Raw genomic sequence first — 18,395 nt, 5'->3', positions numbered from 1 at the left:
TTATTGTTATTCTTGAGGCATGGGTTTCATGCTCAAGGAAATTTATTTTTAGGTCTAGCTCCCATTGTGATCTCCTAGGGCTTGTCATTGAGTCTACAAGTCATTAATTCATTGTCATGTATGAAAGACCCATTTGGTCAAGTTACATAATGTAAAAGAAAATTATTTGAGTCAAGGAACCCTCCAAGACCAAGTCAAAATGCATGCAACAAGTCAGCCTATTTTGAAGGGTCTAGAAGGCTATATGAAGAAGACTAGTCGACCACCTTTGGGAGGATGGATCTCACACAAGAAACTCGACCAAGAGCACAAAATTCAACAAAGAAAGGAGAAGATAAAGCAAAGAGGAAGAGACATCTTTCCAGGACTGTTTTTGGGTAAAAATTCTCACACGTGCGGGTTGAAGCTAGGGCATCCTTTGTAGAATATATATCAAATTAGTCATATCTAAGAGCAGAATTTTGGTGCCAATATAGTCTAAATTGAAGGTCGAAATATTGAAGAGAAGGGACCTTGTCAAGCGAAGGAAAAGAAGGGCCAAAATTGACCTAATTACCTCACATGTGCAAAAATTACCCTAATTACCTCACATGTGCGAGAAAGCTGGAAGCTACAGGTAGCCGAGAATTGCAGGAAGAGAAGCTGTCTAGTATTGCAGGGCCAAGGTCAAGAAGAAGGAGAAGTTGCAGTGGTTTCAAGTCAAGGTTGACTTTGTTTGACTTGACAAGAAAAGAGCAAGGTTTGACTTGGTCTTGGAGGAGTTTTGGTCAAGGGTCTAGGTCTTGGAATTCATCAATTGAAGATTCTATAAGAAGAAGAATTCTTGTGGGTTTTCCTCTCAGATTGGAGAGGTTTTGGCCCTGGCTGATTGCCTATATCTTGTGCCCTTTGTATTATTGTTCTTTATGTTTTGGTAGCTGTTTGATGAAAAAAACACTAATAATAAACAAAGGAAAGAAGAAGTTGATTAAGTGAAGTAAATATACACCACAAACAATTATCAAAAGAAGAGAAATCATTCTATGTTGCTGCCCCTAGATTTCTCAACATTATGAATATGATGCATCGTGAAAGTTGAAACATTTCATTTCATGTTAGATATTCTTTGTTATCGTTTGGTTACTTGGTAATGGTAATGTTTACAAGTACAAGTTACAACTTTAGAGATCAATGATGATAAATGTTATATATTGAATTTTGAAAGCTTGAAACTTTAAGATTGATGAATCATGAGACTCTATATGTTGTGTGTTACTAACTTGTGGACGTGGATGATGAATATTATAACTTCTAGATGATTGATATTATATGGCTCAATCCATATTTTTATGCTTTTTATATCTAATTCATCATTCTACATTTTTTTTGTTGACATATATGCATCAAAATATATAAAAATATATATTATATAAAAATTCGCTCCTGATTCACTCCCAAAACGGGAGCTTTTGAAAATGTCGCTCCTTGCTCTCGCTCACAAGTAACCTTGCACGGGACTAGGATACAAGGTTAACCACCGAATCGGGTGGAGGAGACAAGGGTATAGACCTAGCCCACTCTTTCCGCCGAATCCCCCCACCAATCCATGCCCAAAAGTGTCCATGATAAGTAAGGAAATTTACTCAACTATACTAATGAAAAGCCATACCTTCGGGGTCGGGAGGCCCACCTTCAAACATACGATCATAACAGATGGGCGAGGGACCACATGGCTGGCTTAGGTGGCAAAGATAATGGCACATTGAGCTATTTGGTGGCTGCAAGGGGCTGCCGACTGAGGACCATCTAGGAGAAAAATTTTCTCCTATGCATACCATATGCATACTACCCACAGTTAGTGGGTCACAGTGTGTTAATGTTCTGCTCTATTTTTAGTGTTGTAGTTGTTCTCTATATCCATACTTCATTGCTTTTAAATTTTTAATATTATCTTTTAATCATAAATGATCGTTGCATATAGAGTATAACCTTACTATATCTGCAGTACAATTTCAGATTTGTTGTGACAAGCTATTGAATATCTATTATAGTTCATAGTTTAATGGCTATCTCTAGCTCTTTGTTTCCCTCACCCTCTTTAGTGATTATGCCCAACCTTTGGATTTCAATGATCTTAGAAATTACAATCTTGAATCCAAACTCGTTTCAAAATGACTTCTTTGGCCCACTTGTCACCCTTGTTACCACTTAAGGAGGTTAGAAGACCATGATATGATGCAATAGGTGGTGGATGTTGCTATGTATACATATGTTGATGCATATTATTCCATTAAGGATCAACTTTTGAGGCATTTCACATTCCATGAGTAAAAATTGCATCTCTTAGTCTTTTAAATAATGGTTTAATGAAAGCTTCTAGAGAAGTTTCTTCCTAGGGGATTCTAGGGTTTTCCTTATACTATTGTGACTTCTAGTGTGTTCTGAATAGTATTTTATTGTAAAATGTTGAGTAGGTGATTTATAAAAGGAAGAGAGCTCTCACTTGTTATGCATGGTTGGAATTGTGGGAGTTTCTTTCCAACCTAAGTTGCACGAAACAGGGAAACGGGTACGAGTTTCCGAAACGGGAAGCGATACGAAACGCGACCTCCCCAAATTTTGGAAACGGGGAAACGCGAATATATATATATATATATATATATATATATATATATATATATATAGAAAATATTTAAATATATATATATATGTGTGTGTGTGTGTGTGTGTGTGTGTGTGTGTGTGTGTGTGCAATCATAAAGCATAAATGATACATTATAATTTATTACACTTAAACATTAAGATTTAATTTACATCACATTTACTCATGAATGATCACATAATGAAAATAAAAATATCGGAATATCCAAAAGCAACCTTTTTAGATATCCAAATCTCAAAATCAGCCTTTATTTATATTAATATATGAGGCTGCAAGTACAATAAAGACTATAAGGCTGCAAGAGAGAGATCCAAATCAGGATTTTCTGCATCCACATTCCATTCTTTAGAAGGACCACTATTGTATTGGGAGTCTCCTCCTACATACACGTTTCATACCCTAGTACCCTACATGATTTTGATTATTGGGAGTTTCCCCTGCATAGAGGGCTTGGTTGTCTTGATTAAATAGAAGTTCCATACCCTAGTACATGATAAAATCCAATGGAAACATTGCAACCCCCTCAATCCTGAAATCCTGAAAAACAAATAAGTCTGCTGGATTTTGAGTGAGATCTAAAATTCTACTTTCTCCATATGAAATCCAATGAGGGTGAAACCACTCTCAAACATCCTGAGTCATTTCATGGTAATGTTAAAAATTTAAGTAAAAGGATGAAAATGAAAAATAAAGAAGAATATCACTTTTACTTTAAGAATTTAACATTACCATGAACTGCATGTCAACACTAGGGCAAAAATTCACTTTTATAACTTTAGACACACATAGAAAATTAAAAAACAAATTTGAAAAAAAAAAAAAAAAAAAAAAAAAAAACACAATTCAATTGGGAAACGGGGGCTGTACGGCCTGGAAACGCGTTTCCGGCCGTACGGCCACGTTTCCGTTTCGGGAAACGTGGCTGTATGGCCTGGAAACGCGTTTCCAGGCCGTACGGTACGCGAAAACGCGTTTCGTTTCGTTTCCTGGGAGGAAACGACCCCTAGGGCCACGTTTCCTGCAACTTAGTTTCCAACCATAGTTGAGGGTCTTTTGGGAGGAAGAAGCGAAGGGGCATTCTAATTTGAGTTTCTTCATCTTTGTTTCTCTTTCTCGGATTTATTTGATTGCCAGAAATTGTTTGTATAAATTTGCTGAAAAAGATCTTTGTAGAAGGGTAGTCTTTCCCCAAAATAAGGCATTAGGGTTGGGGTGAAATCCTCTCTTTGTCTTGTTGTATTCACTTTGTTTATTGAAGAATTTTGCTGCTGTAATCTCCTAGTTAGGGTTGCCCACTCTCTTTTAAAGGTTTCCCTAGCTAGTGTTTGAAGGTTAAGTGTGGCACGTCTAGGCGATGTAATATTGGCCATTCATTCTATGATGATGACTTCCTACTTGTGTCTACTTCATTTATGTTTACAATTTTCATATGTGGTTGTCCTTTAATTATTCATGATTACACATTAGTAATTGGTTGATTTTGTACTTGTTGTGAGGAGCTTCTTTGGAAGAACCATCCTTCAATTTTGTGCATATTGAAGCAAATTCATGTGGTTAGTTTGAGCTTATAACAAGGCTTACTATGTGTTCTTCCTTATTGTTTGAACACTCTTGATTGTTATTCATAACTCCATCATCCATTGGATATTCACTAGTCTTGGCAATCCACCATCCCACTTATTTCTAAAGTAATCTTACATATTATTTCTAGGAAAATCATAACCTGTGCAAGAGGAGAGCTGGCTGAAAGGGAGAGGACATGTTGTTGAGGTGACATTGGGAAACCTTCCCAAGTGCCTATTGTGAAAATTTCACCATTGAAATCCTATTGCATCAACTGGAATTAATTCTTCTAATTGTTAATTTAATTAACAATTTATTTGCTATGGCAAATATTGAATAAATCACGCTGCAACCTTCACAAATAAAACTGTGGAAAATAATAGCGACAGAAACTGATAAATATGCTAGCGCACACATAAAAATTGACACAATCATTTTTGGACAAAAGTCCCCGAAAAAAAACCCAATTTGGGAAAATTGGTGCAACAACTGAGGGTTTTAATTAAGATGCAGTAGCCAAATTCTGAGTAAAATCTATGGATGCCCAATTGGCAATCCAAACAACAAAATAATTTGGTCGAAATATCTGTGAGGCAAATACCTCAACACCACGCCTGATCCTGCTTCGACAACTGACAAATCTGGCCAGTCGTACAACCTCTACACTGTGCTTGCGCATACCCCAACTTGCTAAGCCCGAAACTGCAAGAAAAATGACGTCCTAGCTGACTCTGCCTTTGGGAGAAATTCGCTTGGCCTCCTGAAGAATCTCCAGACCAATAACTAATGAATTTTTCTCTCCTTCAACAAAATCGATCTCTCTCTGAAGCCTTTTGTGTTGCCTATGTGCAACTCCACTGGGAAATACGACCCTCCTACTGTTGACTCTCCGGATCTGGAAAAACTTTCCTCCAGACTCATTGTCCCTACCCCTCTTTGTATCTGCTTCCTTCTCTAGCTCAAACTTTTTCGGTTGCTACCTCTGGAAAATCAAACTCTCCAAGGAAATCGATCTTTGTGCGTGTATTCTCCATCTACCCATCAACTACTTCTTATAATCTTTTGTTGGGACTCCAACGGCCAAGATTAAATCTTAATCGATGGCTAAGATTATTTCCCAGTCGATCCGTGTGAGTTTCTAGATGATTCACACCTTATCTCAATTAATACTGATTAATTAACCACTTTTCCTAAGTTTAGACTTAGGAAATATTTAAAAATAGGCTAATAATCTAATTGAGACACTTCTAGGTGGAATTTCCAGAAACGATTTTTGGGTTATGGAGAACTCCTGTGTTTTAGCCTCTCCACATAATTTCGAGACTAGAACACTTTTGATGCGACAAAAACTCACACCTATAGGGTTGCACTTCATTTAGGGACCAAAATATCTTTGAGTGTATGTTTGGGTGGTAACAACCCTTATATTAGTTGACATGGTACCCACATGCCTTCAATGTGGAAATCTGTGATTGGCTTGTGAAACTCTATGATTGGCTTATTAGACAATTAGGTTTCTTTTTACTCAACATGGTTTTTTCCCCAGGGTTTCTAGATTTTTCCATAAACTCGAAAAACTCTACTCAAAATCTAGTTTTCTTTTCTCACCATTATATTTTCTATGCCAACTTATTCAGTTTCCTTGTCTAGAGTATATGAGTTTCCAAGACTTTGGAAAAAAACTAGGGCCCAAAAGTCTAGTCCTATTCTTAGCTTGGTGAATGATTGGGTCCCTTGCTCAATGGATGCTTGTCCTTTGCTTGCTGTGAGTAGGTAAAGTTGCTTACCCATTTAGCTAAGCATTGATTTGTTTCTCTCTTACCAAGCACCACTTTCTTTTGCTTGATGGGATCATACTTGGCCTTTTTAGCAGTGTCATAGCTCATACATGGCCTTTTCAATAGAGTCACACTTTGCTTGGTGGTCTCCTTTCTCAATGGATTTATACTTCCCTTGCTGGGTTGTCCTGCCCTAAGCTTGGTGATTAGCCTACCCTTTGCTCGATGTCTGGGACTTTGTTGCCTATGTCCTTTTCTCAAACAATAGGATTTTTCATCTTATCAAGTACAATCCTCATTTGCTCAGCAAACCAACACTTACCATTTCACCATTGCCCCAAGCCTTTGCTCAGCGATGGATCCCTTTGCTCAACATTTAGTTCCTTTGCTTGGCTACTCATCCCTTTGGTCAGTGACTCATACCTTAGCTCCATGAAATAACCCTTTGCTTGGCATTTTGAACTTGGCCTTTCCAGCCTATGAACAATGCCTTCACCTTTCCCCAAGCCTTAGACCATTCTTGTCTCAACACTTAACCATTTTACGATCTATAACATATGAGTTAGACCTTGCATGAATGTTGACATCAGTACCACAACCGTACTGATAAATATTGACATCAGTACCATGTGGACTATTTCATTGCAGCGGGCAAATTACTTTGCAGTAGTGCACCCATTAGCCTGAAAGCCTATGATCCCTTATAGTGGACTGCTACACAATTGAGAAGACTGCATCGTTGACTGCACTCAGAATCACAATCTATTTACGAGTTTCTTGTCGTGACCTTCACTTTTTAATTTTCTATTCAGAATGCAGGTTTTGATCCTAACACAGAATGAAGTTGTGTAGTAGTATGTCTGCTCAGTGCAGACTGTTGCTCTGTTGTGACTTGGCTATTGGAAGAGCAATGTGGCAACAACTATTGTTAATAAGTAACTTTGGTGGAACTGTTACATACGACCTCATGAGACCAAAAGAAGATATTGTGAAGAGGTGTACAGTCCTTATCACCAACTATACCTCCAGCAAAGAAACATTTGGAACTCAGAAACAATAATGCAGTGATCAATCCAAGCTTTAAAAAACTTGCATGGTGCTAGATCTGTTACTTTCATCCTTTATTCAGAGCAGAACTGAATGAGATTTTCTCATGTGTTGTCCTGGGAAAAAGAAAGAGCTAAGAATTATGGTTTGAGCCCTCGGTTGGACTCTGACCAGCTCAAAATGAGAGAACAAAAGAAAAATCCTATTTAGCTATGCAATAGAAAATAATAATAATTAACTTGTTATCTTCACAGGAAATTAATTACATTTTATGGTTAGCATATTCATAATTTGGAACACAATGATATAAATGAAATTCAAAAGTCATGGCGTTAAATACAAAGAAATATGATTTTATTTGGAGAAGATTCAATTCACTAGTAAAATTGTTGATTACAGGCGATGAAAAAAATGTGCATTTGCAGAACATAGAAGGGGCAAAAGAGAGACTAAAACTTCTTAAGGCAGACCTGTTGGACTATGACTCACTTTTAGAAGCAATAAACGGGTGTAGTGGAGTTTTCCACACAGCATCTCCAGTTCCTTCTCAAAGAGCTTCCAATCCAGAGGCAAGATTTTCTCCAACAGTGTAGTTTTATGGTATTTATATTTCTAATTTATGTTTAGACATCTAGCCAAGTGTTTGATTCTACTACGTTTAGAGCATCAATTCTATTTGCCATTGTACTTGATGTCTTAAATTTAGGAATATAATTGAAAATTTTATTTAGTCTGGTTGTTATTTGGAGCTAACTTTTATATTCACAAATAAATTTCAACTGGATTCAAGAGACTATATAGATACTATCTTTTAGTATTAGATGAAGATAGGGTTTTTATTGGTACCTGATTAGTGGGTTGCAATGCTCAATTGGGGGTTATGAGCTCTGTTTCATAAATTCATGTTAAATCCATCCAGAGTGGAGTCCCTAACATCGTAATAAGAATTACCTGATAATTATAAACTTGGTTTTCTGTCATCTTTGGCTGCTCATTTCTCCTATAATTGCCTTTGGCGTTGCATGGTATCAATTATGAAGAACTCATTCCTTATGGACAGTGTAATGGTTCTTTTGGCTTCAGGTGGAAGTCATTAATCCTGCTGTAAAGGGCACATTAAATGTATTGAAAGCATGCTCAGTGTCAAAAGTGAAGCGTGTAATTATGACATCATCAGTGGGTGCTGTTCTTATGGATCCAAAGCGCCCTAGGGATAAATTTGTGGATGAAAGCTGTTGGTCAGATCCAGAATATTGTAGGAAAACCGAGGTAAAATTCATGATCTTATTCATCTTATTAGTTTTATTGAACCTTTGCATTCTGGTCCATCTACTTGAACTGGTAGGCTAGCCCTCGGGGAGACAATTTTATATAATTATGACTAAGTTGTCAACTTGTCATATATGCTTGCTGTCTGTTTGAGACAAAGATGACTAAATGTGTTTTTCAATCATATGATTCAGTACTCACAAATTAAACTCTGGGAACTGCGCAGCTTAATGCACATATAGAAATTGTATCATCCATTTATGCTGTAAAACTTGAGCGTATGATAGCATAATTCTTATGAGGAAAACTCATGCAGTCTAATTACAATATTCTTATTATTACTGTATGTTTTTTGCTTCAGAATTGGTATTACATGGCAAAAACAGTTTCAGAGCAGGATGCTTGGCATTATTCAGAGGAAAGTGGCCTTGACCTCATATCCATTTGTCCATCTTTGGTTCTTGGGCCTATTTTACAGCCAAAGCTTAATGCCAGTTCTTTAATTCTTGTCAAGCTTCTGAATGGTAAGGTGTAACTGACATAGACTTTGTTAATTATCTTCTTGGATAGTACATGAATACATTTTACTTTTCATCAAGCAACAGTGTCAAAATATCATTTAATATCTCGTATAAATGCTCAATATAAATTTTCTCTTGTCTATGATGAAAACACCACATCTCAGCAAAATAAACGCAACAATATATACAAAGCAAGGGACACTAGGAAATATGCTCCAGAAACCCCCTGAAGGGGAATTATATTATTAACCCATATCCGTGTGTATATTGTTTGTACAAATGGTCTCTTTATATAACTATACGTGACCATAAGAACTATTTTATAATAAGATATTTTGTTCAAACCAAATGCATAACTATCTCCAAATATCTCCATGAATTTCTCAACAAATCCTTGTCCCTAACTTCTCTCATTTCACCTCATCTCTTATTCTTACATAGAATTAGTGTACATTATTGCAAATCATCATTTAATTTATCCATCGTTTATGACCACAAGTAAGAGTGATTCTTTCATACTCCCCTTTAATGAGTACTTGTGATCTCAACATGCAATCTTCATTGAATTGATCCCTTCATCTTTTCCTTCAAACTTCTTCACGAATGTGCTTTGTCGATTTTTGTCTTCTATGATCTTTGGTCTTCTTCATTCTTCATACTTGTTTTCCTTCATTTTTCAGCGCGTACTTACAAAACCATAAACAAAGTTGAAGTCCATATAGAAAAGTAACCATCCATAAAATACATGGATAACTAGCCATTGTATCTGCCAGTTTTCTAGGAAACTCTTTCTCATACATGTTTCGCCAGCCATTCTTCCATCACAAGTTTTCATGTCTGTACCTTTTACTCCCCCTACATCATCATCATCATCATCTTTCTCACTTTGGGTTTTTGGCTTACTCATAACCTTGCTCTCGATGCACTTGCATCAAATTACCAGGGAACAAAAGACATCGTCATGGGCTATTGTCCATGAGTTCCCTTTATCTCTAACTATCATCTCACTAAATTCTTCCACACTTTGTTTTTCTCCATCAGTGTCTCAATGCAATCTTCCTAACTACTGTTGATTTTGGGTAGCATCGGATGTGATTTAGCCATGAAATTTGGTAAAGAGGCTAAGGCACATGAGATCTCCAAGACCCAGAAATCGTTTGGAGAAATTCCACCCGGATGAAGAGTTATTAAAATAATTAATATTTTTAATGAGTTCCTAAGTCTAAACTTAGGAAAATAAAAATATTAATGTGTATTAATAAAATATGGGTGAGAAAGTTCTAAGTGACGAGGATCAAGCTAGTTTTAATTTTAGCTGTTGATTAGGGACTTAATCTTGGTCGTTGATTCGTCAAGAGGAAAAGTATAAGAGGAGGCTTGAGGGTCAGTGGGAGACACATCGAGTGATCAAAGAATTCGATTTTCTGGGGCGAGGTTTGTTGAGGAAATCGAGTTAGTGATCAGAGTTGCAACAAGGGACAGTTTAACAAGGGATTTCCATCTGAGGTTGAAGAATACATAACAGAGAGGCAACGAAGTGCTGGGAGAGACAGTGCCAGCCCTAGAAGGGCTGACGCAGAAGCTGAAGAGCTGACGCAGAGGACGTAGAGGGCTGACGCAGGTGACGCAGAAGCCATAGAGGCTGACGCTGGGCCTTAGAGGCAGTGTTGGGGAGATTCTGTGGGGTAGACTGGGAACAGATCAACAGATTCTGAGCCGGGAGAGGGTGACACAATTCCAGAGCAGTGCTTGGAGCAGCTTTTGTTGTCCAGCATAGGGAACATCTGGATTCACTATGCAATTTGATCATTCGATTGTTGATTTGACGGAATTCTGTCTCCGGATAGAGGTACTACTATCGAGGATATTCTCTGTTGGGTGACCCATTTTTGGCATCCTAGTTGTATTCACGAAATCTGCTTAATAATACAAATCCTCTATATGTTGCAACGGTTTTCCCAAATTGGGTTTTTCTGGGGACGATTGTCCAAAAATAACCGATGTCCCTTGTGTTATTGTCTCTATTTATTTCAGTGCATGATCTGTATATTTGTAAAGGATGCAATAATGTTTATTTCGATGTTTATGTAATTAAATAACTTATTAATGTAAAGAACAAGTAGAAGATTGTAAACCAACAATTGCAGTAGGGATTTTTGATGTGTTAGATTCAGGAAATTTCACATGGTATCAGAGCGATTACAGATCATAGGCGACTGAAGGCACCAACCGAGAAATCTGAGAATTTGCAGTAGAGAAGCAGCTGTCCCGAGAGACAGTGTTGTTCTAGAGTTGAAGAGGCAAGAGGAGGAGTCACACAGTGTAGAGTGTGACGCAGAGGCTCACACAGTGCATGCGTCAACATTTTGAGCTGGGAGAGGAAGACGCAGTAGCTGGGAGGAGCCCATGCAGTAGTTGCGTTAGCCATCAGGGCCAGTGCAGAGGCAAAGGAGGGCAGATCAGGCTCACGCAGAGCCACGTCATCCTTCTGAGCCAGGAAGGATTGATGCAGTTGGCTAGGAGGAGCAGATTTAGCCCACGCAGAGATTGCACAGAGCCTAAAGGGCTCAGATTCTTCAAGTTGTCGGGGCTAAGGGAGCTGTGCAGATTTTGATTTGTGGAGCTGGTGGGACATTGTTTATGTCAGTGCAGAATAATGTCTAAGGAGACTGAACCAAGGTAGAGGGAATCACTGCCTCGATGGATTTCTAGCCAAGAAATCTAAATCCGGATTGTAGCAGCAAAGGAGGATTGGAGAGGAGCGATTCGACAGTTGGTCAGAGGATTTTCTAGAGGGAGATCAAGACTCATAGGGAGTCTAGAGAAGAGGAGCAGAGATGGCAGTGAACGGATTGAGGGATCAGGACAGATTGGATGGGGCTTCCAATTTTGTCATCTGGAAGGCCAGGATCTTGGCAATCCTGGATAAACATCACGTCAAGGATTATGCCTTGAAAACAGTAGCTGTCCCAGTTGACCCTGATGCTAATGAGAAGTATGAGGAGGCCTAGGCGAAGGCGAAATGCATGATCCTAGACGAGGTCAAGGATCATGTAATACCACGTATTATTGAGAAGACAACAACAAGGGAGATGTGGGAGACCCTGACCACCTTATACCAAGACTCTTCCGTGCAACAAAAGATGTTATTGGAGAATCAGCTGAGGTCATACTAGATGCAAAAAGGGGAGGAGATAGATCCCTTCCTTCTCAGGTTGCAAGGGATTCGCGACCAGCTTACTTCCATGGGGTCTACATTGGATCCAGATTTCATGGTCAGGACTGCCCTGAATGCAGTCTCCGAGGAGTGGGAGACATTTGTCCAAAGCATTTTGGGTAGAGCGACTCTCCCTAGTTGGGAGGAGATGTGGGTAGCTCTTCGACAGGAAGAGCTTAGGAGATTGACCAAGGCGGGGAGTAGCGGTAAGGGAGTTCGAATCAAGAAGGAGGAGGAGGAGGATGCAACTCTTGCATCAGCGGGACAGTAGGGGGTATAGAAGAGGAAGAAGAAAGACATCTCCAAGGTTAAGTGCTTCAACTGTGGGGAGTTGGAACATTATGCCTCTCAGTGCCCCAGGAAAAAAGGCAAGGGAAAAGCTTCCGACTCAAAGGCTTCTCCAGCAAAGGAGGAGAAGGATGTTGAGACTGATGACGATTGTGCCATGAGCGTTCATGTGCCTCTAGAGAATAGGTGGGGAGACATAGAGCTGTAGTCGAGAGGACTACAGAAGTAGGGCAAGATCCTTGAGGTGCCCAAACTCTCAGATCACTTCCGGCTATGAGAGCCCTTAAAGATAGTAGCATGATGACAGGTGTCGGGTGGAGCAAGGTGTGATGGAGCGGCAAGGCAGCGCTAGAGTGCATAGGTCTGTAGCAACACAATAGAAGTTGCAGCAGTGCGAGAGGCACAGAAGAGGTTGCAACAACGCAGTGGCAGCAGAGGGAGCACAGGATAGCAACAAAGGTAGCTTCAGCATCACGAGGCTTCCAGACTGACCAGGATGTCAATGTTTGGGTGAAGTCAGTTACTTACTTCTTGGTAACTGAGTTGCAGTGCAACAATTAGCAGTGGCAGTGCTATGGGCAGCATGTTGAGAGGGAGCTGCAGTACAAATGTAGTAGTGGCAGTGGCAGTGTCATGGGCAGCAGTACAGGAAGCAACAATGCAATGGATGTAGGGCAGCAGGCCAAGCATCAACACAGAGGACCGATGCAGAGGATCAGTGTGATGCTTCTATGGTGAAGCATTGCTAGAGCACATTCCTCGCTAAGAGGGAGTGTTGATTTTGGGTAGCATCGGATGTGCTCTAGCCATCAAATTTGGTGGAGAGGCTAAGGCACATGAGATCTCCAAGACCCAGAAATCATTTGGAGAAATTCCACCCGGATTAAGAGTTATTAACATAATTAATATTTTTAATGAGTTCCTAAGTCTAAACTTAGGAAAATAAAAATATTAATGTGTATTAATAAAATATGGGTGAGAAAGTTCTAAGTGACGAGGATCAAGCTAGTTCTAATCTTAGCCATTGATTAGGGACTTAATCTCGGTCGTTGATTTGTCAACAGGAAAAGTATAAGAGGAGGCTTGAGGGCCAGTTGGAGACACACCAAGTGATTAAAGAATCTGATTTCCTAGGGTGGGGTTTGCTGAGGAAATCGAGTTAGTGATCAGAGTTGCAGCGAGGGGTAGTTCAGCAAGGGATATTTATTCGAGGCTAAAGAATACATAGCAGAGAGGCAATGAAGTGCCGGGATAGACAGTGCAGGCCCTAGAAGGGTTGACGCAGAAGCTGAAGAGTTGACACAGAGGACATAGAGGGTTGATGCAGGTGACACAGAAGCCATAGAGGCTGACATTGGGCCTCAGAGGCAACTCTGGGGAGATTCTGTGGGGTTGACTGGGAGCAGATCAACAGATTCTGAGCCGGGAGAGAGTGACACAACTCCTGGAGGAGTGATGCAGTTCCAGAGTAGTGCTTGGAGCAACGTTCACTATCTAGCATAGGGAACAACCGGAGTCATTGTGGGGTTTGATCATCCGGTCGCTGATTTGCCGGAATATCTGTCTCCGGATAGAGGTACTACAGCCGAGGATATTCTTTGTTGGGTGAGCAATTTCTGGCACCCTTGTTGTATTCACGAAATCTGCTTAATAATACAAACCCTCTATATGCTGCATCGGTTTTTTCGGGGACGATTGTCCAAAAAATAACGGTGTCCCTTGTGCTATTGTCTCTGTAAATTTCAGTGCATGATCCGTATATTTGTAAAGGTTGCAATAGTGTTTACTTCGATGTTTATGTAATTAAATAACTTGTTAATGTAAAGAACAAGTAGGAAATTGTAAACCAACAATTGCAGTAGGGTTTCTGATGTGTTAGATTCAGGAATTTTCACAACTACCTCTACCACTAAGATAGGTGTTTTTGCCAGGTATGGATTGCCTCAAATTGGTGGTTCTGTGCATTGTGTAGCTTCTCTTCCTAACTTGTCACTTCTTCGTCTCCTTCAATGAGTTCTCTTCATGACACTTTTTTTGGTTTACCAAAACCCCTCGTTACATCTTTTTGGTTTCCATTGACCACGAACCAGGAACTATTGAATGGTTTCTAATAACACCATGAACTTTTCAATATAACAAATTATGGGGGTGTACTTGCCTCATCAGGGCTTATATCAACATTTGACTTAGGTACATACAATTTCAAATTTTCATCTTAGGCTAATCTAGCCCTTTCAAAAACACGTGACCAATACCATTTTCTTTTCACATAAAAAATACATTACTCAAGAAGGACCATTTTTTTAGGGATGTTATTTTATGGATTCAATTCAGTGCATCTGCATTTCAAGTTGAACACAATAGTTTTATTCTTACTTTGCTTTTTCTTTCCTACATTTTCACCATATTTCTTTCGTATTTCGATTTTTCTTTGTGCCATTCTCTTTGCTAGTGCAACATTCTCTCCATCCATGTCTCTTTTCTATGTTGTTTTTTTGCTTCTTCAAACTCTCTTTCTCATCCTTCCTTGTTTTCTCTTTAATATGCCTTTGTTGTTTGCTTCTCTTTCAATGCTTTAGTGTGCCCGTCTTTTGCTTCTTTTGATTGTGTCTAGGAGTCTATCTCTTCTTCTTTTTTCATCTTTTTGTGGCATTTTCCTTCTACTAGGTCATTCAATTTGCTATCCATGTTCTTGTTGAAATATGTAACTAGGTTTGGTATTCATAATGACAGATGTAATCATGATTTTATGTATTTGATGTAAAGAGAAAAATAAACTTATTGTTGTCATCTTGAGGCATGGGTTTCATGCTCAAGGGAAATTTACTTTTAGGTCAAGCACCCATTGAGAGCTTCTAGGGCTTATCATTTAGTCTACAAGTCAATTGAGTCATTGTCATGTATTGAAGATCCATTTGGGCATTGTTACCCACCATTTTGTGAGTGATCTCCCTAGGAGAAATTTTTTCTCCAAGATGGTCCTCAGCCAGCAGCCAGCAGTTACCAACTAGCTTGTTGTGCCACTTCTCCGCCACCTCAGTCAACCATGTGGTCCCTCACCCACCTATCATGATCGTATGTTTGAAGGTGGGCCTCCCGAACTTAAATGTATGCCTTGTCATTTGGTAATTGAGTATTGTAGTTTGCCTATCATGGACACTTCCGGGCATCAAGCGAATTAGACACGATTCGGTGGGACACATGTCCTCCGGATCATGTCTGATTGTGTCCCAATGGGGCACGAACGTGTCTTGATTCTGGGACACGTGTCTCGCTTTTTGGACTGCCGGCAATGATAAAAGGCCGATTTGGGCCATTCTAACATCACATTTCTCATTTTCTGTGAGAGCGAAGAGCAAAGGGTGTGGGAGCATTTTGGAAGCAATTCAAGCAACAGGTAAGTGCATTTTGTCTCTAATTTTTTATCATTTTTATTACAGCAGTTTGCATCTGCATTTTTTTTTACAAATTTGTGCATTTTTTCTTTATTTTTTTACAACATTCATGGCTCAATCAAGGACAGCAGGGAAGGGGCAAAGGAAGGGGAAGAATGTCCCCATTGGAGATGCCCCTCTTGTTCCAATTTGATCAGGGTCTGCAAGTGTTCCCTATATTGGAAGTGGGGCTGCAATAACAACTTCAAAGGTTGAGGGAAGACAGTAGCCTCAAGATAACAAATTACCCTTGTGGACATATGTCACAAGAGAGCAAGGGCCAGGAAGTAAGATGAAGGGAGGAGGCAATTTTTCTTGGAAATGCAACTATTGCAACAATCATTTCATGAGCACATATTACCGTGTGAAAACTCATTTTTTGGCTTTACCAAGTTGTGGAATTGCAGCATGTACATAGATGTCTTTAGCTAAGAGGAGAGAAATGGAAAAAGAGGCCAATGTTGGTATGGCAAAGGTGGCTGCTACATCTAAAAAACACAAGAATGATGATCCCCTTTCATTCTTGAGGAAAAGCAACAACAAATTTCCATTTGAGAGTTCTGGTGGGGGACAAGCAGCAAAAAGAAAGGCAATGGCACTTGGTCCAATGGAAAAGATTTTTCAGAAAGAGAAACGGGAAGAGCTTGATCTCACCATTGCATTTTTTTCTATCAGAACTTCATATCCTTTAATGTTGCACGCTCACCTTTATTTATTGAGATGTGCCGAGCTCTAACTCAAGGGGCTCCATCAGGGTATGTGCCTCTTGGGTCAGAGAAGCTTAGAACCACATTGTTGACAAAGGCAAAGAAAGAGGTGGACAAAATGCTTGAGCCTATTAAATCAACATGGCCAACATCTGGGGTTAGCATTGTTTCTGATGGATGGACAGATCCAACACGACACCCACTCATCAACTTCATGGTGTCTTCCTTGAATGGTCCAGTTTTCTTGAAATCATTGGATGCACTTGGACAATACAGGATATTCTTGTCAGCAGATGGGACAATAATTGCACACCTTTACATTGTTTGGCTCACCCATTGAACCCAAAATACTACAGGCATGAGTGGCTAAATGGTGGACCTTCCCACAGATTCCCTCCTCACATGGATGGTGAAATTTCACAAGGGAGGAAAGATGCATTGAGGCGTATTTTTCAGGATAGAGCATCCCTTGATGAGGTGGAGGACGCCTCTGCAGATTTTTCCACTAGCACTGGTCGATTTGCAGGATATGATGTGATTAGAGACAGGGGCTAAGAAGCCCTATTCTTGGTGGACAACTCATGGGGCAACAAGCCCTCCTATATAGTAGTTAGTCATGAGGCTCCTCTCTCAGGTGACTTCATCCTCTTGTTGCGAGAGGAATTGGAACACATATGGGAATTTGTATAGTGTCAAGAAGAGCAGGCTTGAGCAATCCCAGGCAGAGATAATGGGGTATGTGCACAACAACCTTTGTCTTATTTACAGGTAGAGGGATGAATGGTTGAAGGGAAAGACAAAGATGTGGGATGTCTTTCTTGATGATATGGGTTTGGACAACAATGTTGTGTTGGCATTGGCCAACTTGGATCTTAATGAGCCAATGCTAGAGCCTGTCACTTTTGATGATGATGATACTATAGAGGTGTCGTCCTCCACACCAGCAGATGCAGAGATGACATTGGATATAGACGAGGAGGATTTAGCAGAGGAGAGCAATGGTGACCATGATGATGAGTACAGTGATGCAGATTTTGATGATAATGATTGATGACTCATGAGCTACCTACTGCATTGAGGCTTGCAGTTGTTTTGTATTTGCTATTTCTATCTGCCATTGGCATTGCTACTACCTATGTAACACATTTTGATTTTGATGACATATTGAGAAAACTACATTATCTTGTCTTTCTCCGATTGGATCATTAATGAATATGTATTATGTCACAATTGTATTTGTATTCATGATGTTACTTTGTAAAACTTACATCTAGATCAAGATCTATGTTTGAATCAATGAATTTGTATCATGAATGAGAATTTGTGTAAGAAATATCTACTTTTTAATATATATATATATATATTGTTTTACTAATATATATATATATATTAGTAAAATAATATATATATATATATATATATATATATATATATATATATTATTTTACTAATATATATATATATATATTAGTAAAACAATATATATATATATATATATATATATATATTATAACGTGTCCTGTTCCAGGGGGTCAGCGTGTTCGTGTCCGACACTCGAATCCTCGTGTCTCATGTCCCCGTGTCAGGTGACTTAGGAGAGATTAATGCATTTGTATCATCACTTTGGATTGGATTATTCTTCTCTTTAGAGAATTTCACACTTTTTCTGGGGTGATGAATTGGAGCATGGATGAATTTTGATGTTTGGGTTGGAGTATTTTACCTTGGAGCTTCTTTATTGTCTAATTGTTGATGGATGGATATGTTCTATTACATGTAAGTGCACACATTTAATGTTATTCTTGTTTTACTTTTGTCATATGCATTGAATGGGATTTTTGCTATATTAGGCCTAATTATTGCATTGCATAATTGCGAAATTGTGGAATTATTGTTTCTATATAGCATCTCTCAATGTTTGGGCCATGTA

The 18,395-nt window shown here is 39.2% G+C and overlaps 1 protein-coding gene across 1 annotated transcript in view; it reads left to right on the top strand.

The window, feature by feature from the left end:
* The window catches only part of LOC149154861 (cinnamoyl-CoA reductase 1-like), a 71,607-nt gene that overhangs the window by 3,305 nt on the left and 49,907 nt on the right, over positions 1 to 18,395 (top strand). Inside the window, exons 2-4 of the mRNA XM_089441223.1 lie at positions 7,429 to 7,598; positions 8,113 to 8,298; positions 8,660 to 8,822. Coding sequence (XP_089297349.1) covers positions 7,429 to 7,598; positions 8,113 to 8,298; positions 8,660 to 8,822 — 519 coding nt within the window. The remainder of the gene's footprint in view (positions 1 to 7,428; positions 7,599 to 8,112; positions 8,299 to 8,659; positions 8,823 to 18,395) is intronic.

Source organism: Pinus tabuliformis, chromosome 9 (assembly GCF_031772625.1).
Source record: "Pinus tabuliformis cultivar Carrire ecotype Pingquan chromosome 9, CPIR1, whole genome shotgun sequence".
Classification (NCBI taxonomy): domain Eukaryota; kingdom Viridiplantae; phylum Streptophyta; class Pinopsida; order Pinales; family Pinaceae; genus Pinus; species Pinus tabuliformis.
Note: the sequence above shows the minus strand (reverse complement) of the source record. Positions and strands in the feature narration are given on the sequence as shown.